The sequence below is a fragment of the Octopus bimaculoides genome, chromosome 3, assembly GCF_001194135.2.
Source record: "Octopus bimaculoides isolate UCB-OBI-ISO-001 chromosome 3, ASM119413v2, whole genome shotgun sequence".
NCBI classification, from domain to species: domain Eukaryota; kingdom Metazoa; phylum Mollusca; class Cephalopoda; order Octopoda; family Octopodidae; genus Octopus; species Octopus bimaculoides.
In genome coordinates, this window is record NC_068983.1 from 144653487 (window position 1) to 144661284 (window position 7798).

General features: G+C 34.1%; 1 protein-coding gene across 1 annotated transcript in view; it reads left to right on the forward strand.

Annotated features, from left to right (window-relative positions):
- LOC128247383 (G-protein coupled receptor GRL101-like) overlaps window positions 1-7798 on the forward strand; it is a 573113-nt gene that overhangs the window by 476825 nt on the left and 88490 nt on the right. Inside the window, exon 2 of the mRNA XM_052966804.1 lies at window positions 7375-7524. Within this exon, the coding sequence (XP_052822764.1) occupies window positions 7375-7524 (150 nt within the window). The remainder of the gene's footprint in view (window positions 1-7374; window positions 7525-7798) is intronic.

Sequence of the window (7798 nt, forward strand, 5' to 3'; positions counted from 1 at the left end):
ATATATATATATATATATATAGATATATATATTCAAATTTATAGAAAAACAAAGGCGGAGAGAGGTGTAGGAACAACAAACAAGTCTATTAGTTTGACGCTCGGGAAAAATGGAAAGGTCTTTTACGTTTCGAGCTTACGTTCTTCGACCGAAATGAATAAGACGAAATAAATAGAGAGAGAATGAAAACAAGGTGTTGAGTTCAGTGGTTCAAATACATATGTTTATGACAGGCGTAATAATATCCCATATACTTTTTCGCTCACATGTCCATACACACATATACGCAGATATATGTAAAGATATGCATTTGTGTTACGTTTGTGATATGTAACTTAAAGAAGATGATCTCTCCGAAACGTTGTTTGTTGATTAGAGCTACACGGAATTAAAGTCAGTCAAGAGAACACGAAGTTCTGATCAATTACCGCAACCAGAATGCAGTGATACCACGTGGAGCGCGAAGGGTACAACCTTGTTAAAATGGTTAAACTACACATCGTAGACCCCCCTATGACCAAGGGCTGCTAAATTACAAATATTAAATTCAAAATGTAGCCTAACTTCATCTATAATTATGGAACTTGACTGTCACATACAAGATCTGTTCGAACGGCGTTTCCACAAATCTCAATTTACACAATTCTTTGGTGACTCCTCACAATTGAGGTTGTTGGCACTCCGTCGCTTACGACGTTGAGGGTTCCAGTTGATCCGATCAACGGAACAGCCTGCTCGTGAAATTAACGTGCAAGTGGCTGAGCACTCCACAGACACATGTACTCTTAACGTAGTTCTCGCGGATATTCAGCGTGACAAGGATGACCCTTTGAACTACAGGCACAACAGAAACAGGAAGTAAGAATGAGAGAAAGTTGTGGTGGAAGAGTACAGTAGGGTTCTCCACCATCCCCTGCCGGAGTCTCGTGGAGCTTTAGGTGTTTTCGCGCAATAAACACTCACAACGCCCGGTCTGGGAATCGAAACCGCGATCCTATGACCACGACACCGCTGCCCTAACCACTGGGCCATTGCGCCTCCACTCACAATTGAGGACCAGTTAAGTAATATTGCCTATTCAGGTGGATATAATAAAGTGCGAGTTAAGTACTATGGTCGAATTGACTAACGCCTTCCATAACAAATTTCAGGTCTTGCTTCATTATAATAAGCATCTTATTTCTTAAAGAAAGATATATATTACAAAAGTGCTTTCAATGATTTATACGATGCAGTAAAAAAGCTTCTATTCAACGGATGTAGTCAATAAATTTTAATCGATTTGTTTGCAAATTCAATGAGCTGTCGTAATGCTCAATTAACTACATTATGTATATACAAGTGTATATAATATAGGCAAGGCGGCGAACTGGCAAGAACGTTAGCACGCCGGGCGAAATGCTTAGCGGTGTTTCTGTCTTACGTTCTGAGTTCAAATTCGACTTTGCTTTCTTCCTTTTGGGGTCGATAAATTAAGTACCAGTTGCGTACTGGGTCGATCTAATCGACTGGTCCTCTCCCCCAAAATTTCGGGCCTTGTACCTAGAGTAGAAAAGAATATGTATTATAGTTTGTATGGTAAAATTTTTGCCTCCTAACCAAGTGGTTCCGGGTTCATTCCTACTACGTCGCATCTTGGGCAAGTGCTTTCTACTACAGCCTCCGGCCAGGCAAAAGCTTGGTAGTATATTTGGTAGAGGAACATTGACAGAAACTCATCGTATATAAATGTATATACATATATGAGTGTGTGTGTGTGTGTGTGTGTGTGTGTGTGTGTGTGTGTGTCTTTGTACCTCACCTCTTGACAAGTGTTGCTGTATTTGTATCCCCGTAACTTAAGGGTTTGTCCAAAGTGACCGATAGAATAAGTACCAGGCATGAAAAAAAGTACTGAGATCGATTCGTTGGACTAAAATTCTTGAAGGCGGTACTCCAGCGTGGCCGCAGTCTAATGAAAGAAGTAAAAGATAAAATATGTATATGTATATTAGCATACTCACAAGTACAATATACACACATTTCCTCAAACATATAAATTTATATACCTGTATATATGTATATAATATACAAACACACACACTTACACACACTCACATATGTATTTATACATGTATATAGGATTACGTTGTATAAAAATTTCATGCATTTATATGTTAAGTTAAGGTAGTTATTAAATATTGAATTTCATCAGTGACTTTTGGGACACCCTGTATAAGGCAAACACTATTTCAGTGTATTCTATTACATATTTTCAACTTATTTATATGCAATCGCAGAATTGCCATAATTTTCTTAGAGAAACCATAGGTACATCATATGGTGAACAATTTATTATTTTACTCTTGTTACTCTAACCCCACTAAGGGTCAGAACACCAAAGTATATTAAGTTTCCAAGTCTGTTTATTTACTAAAACTAGTGAATCATAAAATCAATAAATCAATAATTCGCGATGTTCTACGACCGTATGGATTTGTGTTCAATGAAAATGTAACATTTTTCAATATTTTTCAACATAACTAATGAGCTAAAGTCAAACTGCACTGCATAGTAACTTGACGTTGTAGAAGTAGCAACCAAATCTCTCTCGTCGGGTAATGTAATCCTAGATATATTATTCCAGGAAATAACTACAATTAGGGATTCGCTAAGAACATTTTTGATCATAGGTCTGTTTATCAATTCTAAATTGCGATGAAACTGCTAGAGCAAAAAGAAAATGCCAGTAATAACAACGAAAACACTATCGATTGTCTCAGCAACAACAGTAATAACTACTGCAACAACACAAAAAATATGGAATAAATAGTTGTGATAACCACAACAATAGCAATTACAACACCAGCACTACTTAGTGTTTAGAAATAGCAGCTGAGCAGCTTTCAAATCAAACCAATCCGTATTAGACATCGGAGAATACACTGAATAATTAAGTGTTAGATACTTCTCTTATGACTGGAATGCGTTTGGTCATAGATTTGTTCAGCGAAAGCTGACTTGGAACTGAACAACGAATATCATCATCGTCTTCATTAGAACTACGCATTGATTGGTTAATATGGTTGTGGCTGTAGAGTGTTTGAGAAAAAAACAAGGGATAGACATGGATGGAGTGATTTTAGTCATAGGCTAGCACAATTAAAATAGATGTTTGTATTGTAATGGATAGAAATGACAATTCAGATCACAAAGAAACAGCAGAAGTAATTGTATTCCCCTAAGCTACTCTAGTTTAAAGCTATCAATTGTTTTTTCAGATAGCTTAATTAATATTCTGTACTTTTTACTTCGTACGTGTCATTCTCAGAAGTGATATATCATTATATTGTTGAAACTAGTACTGTTGCGTCTAAATCTATTGTTTCTCTCCTGTAGGCTTATGATTTCGTAAAAGTTTGAAAAACAAATATATTAGTTTTATTTCATTTTATGTTCAATTGGTTCAAATTTATTTCATTTTTGTTATCCTTTTTTTACAACATCTCCAACTTTACATCATTTCCAACTTTATATGCTATCTTTGAGATACACTATATACTAATAGAAATAGATTTGAAGAAAGTTGTGATAAATATTCCAAGAGCAAAATATATTATTCTCCACTTATAATAAAGTATATTACCTTCAGTGAGATGTAACACTATTAAGATTTAAACCTCAGTGATATATACGGTGTATAATTCTTCAATTTTATCCCTCCAGTGTTCAATTATCTTGCATTCAACAGCGAAATTAACTTTCTGCATTAAGGTATTATAAGCTTATTTTCTTGAAGACTTGTGAATACTTTGATTAATGATTAACGTGTCTAGATATTTGCAAACCAATGAGACTGTTTCCAACAAAAGTTGATAATTCGTTACTATTTTTAATTATTAGGATTCAGATGTCATTAAAAAATATTTCAACTCAACAATTAATATTAATCCTCTTTATACGAGGACTATAATTAGTTTCTTTTTATATTCAGCAACATAATGTAAGTTATGTAAGTAATAATGTTAGTCATGTTGTAAGGGAAACTTGAAATTAATAAGATAGTCTTTGCATTAAGATATATTTCGTTACTTCAGTAGAAGACTATATAATATTCTCGTGAATGATGTCCAACGAGATGCTTCTGAACATAATATTCTTTTTCTCTAATACAATATCTTACACTCCCTGATGAATTATTTGATAGTCATTTGCCGTTCCAAACCATCACTAGTTTCCTCAGATACTTTTTTTTATTTACGATTATTTCTTAGTATATGTTTTAAAATATTTAATTATTTCAAGAATAAATCTCTGATTACTTGGTGTGTTGTAGAAGCTAAATCAACGATTAGACATTTTTTACATTTCTAGTCCAAATGTGACAGCTATGTCTAGACAGCTATCAGTGAATACGTCTAATTGATAAAAAGAAATTAAAGATAAAATATTAACTTTATAAAAAAAATTAAATTCAATATGTAAACTCTGCCAGAAAATATCAAAAATAATTATATTATCAATTAACTAAGTTCTGAAACTTCAACTCTTCAATCAAATACTAAGGAAATGCAATTGGTCATATATAACCGACTTTTTAAATGATGTATCCCTCCAGGTCTTATAATTTATTACAAGATTCTCACAATACATATCCTCAGCTATTCGTCAGGAACTTTTATAAAAAATATCTCATCACAAGTGCATATCTATCTATCTATCTATCTATCTATCTATCTATCTATCTATCTATCTATCTATATATATATATATATATATATATATATATATATATATATATATATATATATATATATATATATATATATATATATATTGTGTATGTATGTATGTATGTATGTATGTATACATGTAATGTATATAGCTATATATGTCATTAAATTTCCGTTGTCTACCTATCCCCTTCCATCATAGTTTTCCCTCATGCTCCAGTGTTGGGTAGTTTCTTTAATAGGATCCTATGGTCAACATTGTCAAAGGTTGCTGAAGTAAAGATAGATGACGTCTGCATTGGACCCCTCTCACAGAGTCTTTAGGATGTCATCAAAGCGAAGCAGCAGCTGCATTTAGTGATCCTTGTCATTGGGGAGACCGTACTGATTGGGAATAAGTTGCCTGTTTGTTACCTGGAAGTGAGTCACTGAAGATCTTACCACTCTGTCAAATAATTTGATGATACGAGATACAAGTGAGGTCGGTTGGTAATTCACTGCATGCGACTTGTCGGGTTTTTTTTTTTGACTAGCACAATGGACTGAGGAAATTAGCCAGCGTCGTGATTTCTTCCAGACAATAGCTAGACCGAATTCCAGTTGATATCGTCACTCCTTCAGGATTCTGACGGGAACTTGTCGGGGCATGCAGATGTGTTGTCTGTAATTTTGTTAATAGCTGCTATGATATACGGGGTACCGAATGATATATCGGATATGGTGTGCTGGGGTTTTGTTTCACCGATGCTGTCAGAATTAACCATGTCGGAATTGTTGAAAGTGGAGCGGTATTGCTTCTGCAGAATCGCAAGCATGCTTTCTGCACTACTTATGCAGAGGTGCAACAGACCCGTTGGGATTGAGTTTATATCAATGGCCCACTTTTCTTCTACTTCTCTGTGACCATCGATATTTTGAAGCGGGTTTAACAATAACAAGAGATCAGTTACTGATAGTGAATTTCAGTACTGAGAGCAGAATTAGATATAATTATAGAATTTGCGTTGAATAGTACTTTCAATTTCACCTGGCGACATATTGTACGAGGTAAACAAACCGTCAGTCAAAATTTTAAATTCCATTCAACACGAAATTTATAACAATATACTTTATGTGTACGCTTCTGTTGTATACGATTTTGTATATGAGAGCTTATATGTAAATCTAACCTTATGTAACCTTTAAAGAAAACAGTATACTTGTCAGTCAAAATAGCGTATGCGTGCCTGTCGGCATATACGTTCGTCGAAGAAGGTCTATACAAGAATGTTATCTAATGTAAATAGCTAATTCTCCCTCAAACAACAGCCTTTTGTTTTTTAAAAGAAGAGACTGATTTATATAACCCAAAATACATTGTCTCAAAACGAAAACAGACTGTCACTGGTGCAATATCTCTGACCGTTACTCCTCTTAATTAGGTCTTACCTGCGATTTAACGACGGCAACTTAAATATATGGCTGTGCAGCTACGAAATTCACTTCGCAATTACTTGATTTCTGGTTCAATTCCACTGCACGGCAGCTTCAGCAGGTGTATAGCCCTGGGATGACAATGCATTATGAATGAAGCTCGTCGTATAAGCGTTTCTGAGTGTTTCACGTTTGTTTCCACATTGCCTGACATCCGGTGTTAGTTTATTTACGTTTCCATAGTGAAACGGCTCAGTAATATGAAGCGATGTAATAAATGTAAGCACTGAGGTATATTTATTCGATGAAACATTTCGAAACTAAAACAAGTAAGAATAAAATGCAAACGAAAAATGCATGTTGACGTGTGAACGCATGACTATTACGTAGCAGTTGTTCTGAATCTAACGTAATTGCATTAATGTTATTGTGTGTATATATGTATGTGTATGGCAGAGAAATTGAAAAGCAAAGAGAAATACAATACGGATTTCTATAAGCCGTTGTAATAAATTTGTAACCTTGTGCGTTTTGTAAGAAGACTTTAGGAATAGGTAATAAAATTAATGTATTGTCAGCATGTCAAATGACTTTCTATGCAATCACATTAAAATATATATGATTGTACAGTTGCAGGATGTTTTTGGTTAAATGCACATTTAAAAAAAAGAATCCATATTTGTGTGTGTTTGTTAGCACATATTTTTCCGAAAGTGTTTGCATGAATTGCTAAAATATAACTATATAAGAATGTATATATATATATTCCTTTGTTGATGATTTAGTCTTTAAGATCAAAGGTAAATTCAATCTTGAATGTCAATATGATAGTAAAAGATGACATTCTAGTATGTGCCGTTAGAAGCAATAAGTATAGACACTCATAGGCATGCGTGTGAAGATGTATACATGTGTATTAGTGAAATGAGTGATTCATGCTTTGCAACCATTTTATCTAGAAAATAAAAGGAACTTGAGTGACTGCACTCATTCATAATTATATAAGCTATTCTTCTAAATGTGGCTCCTTGTACTTATGTTAGAAATCATTATACATATAGAGCATATGCTTATTCCAAGATGACTTTGCCGAAACTTTAGAGCGTTGAAGTAATAAACCCAGATCCCATCAAAGCCGCCTTTCTCTTTCATCTTTCATGTACTTTGATCAGTATAATGGACTGTTACTCTCTCGTACATATGTTAGAAACAGTTATTACTATATATCCCTTTGTTTTTTATTTTGCAGCTACAATCTATGCCAGCTTTTTGATTCCTTGCCAAACAGAAAATGCATTTACCTGCGATGAAACCAGTAAAGAATGTATATCAGCTGAGCAAAAGTGCAATGGTATCAGCGAATGCAGCAATGGATTTGATGAAAGTGTTAAGACGTGTGGTAAGTTTTATGCGATTAACTATTCTGCTTACAGTGCGACAAATTATAAGTAACTATGTGTATTATTAACTGTGTATCCGATCGTATAGTTATTTGTAAAAATATCACTTAACACCGATCTTTCTCTATGAAAAATGTAAGGATATGTACATAATCACACACGCATGCACATAGGCTCAAAGACATACATACAGAAACACACAGACACACACACACACACATATAAATACACACACACACACACACACACACATATATATATATATATATATAT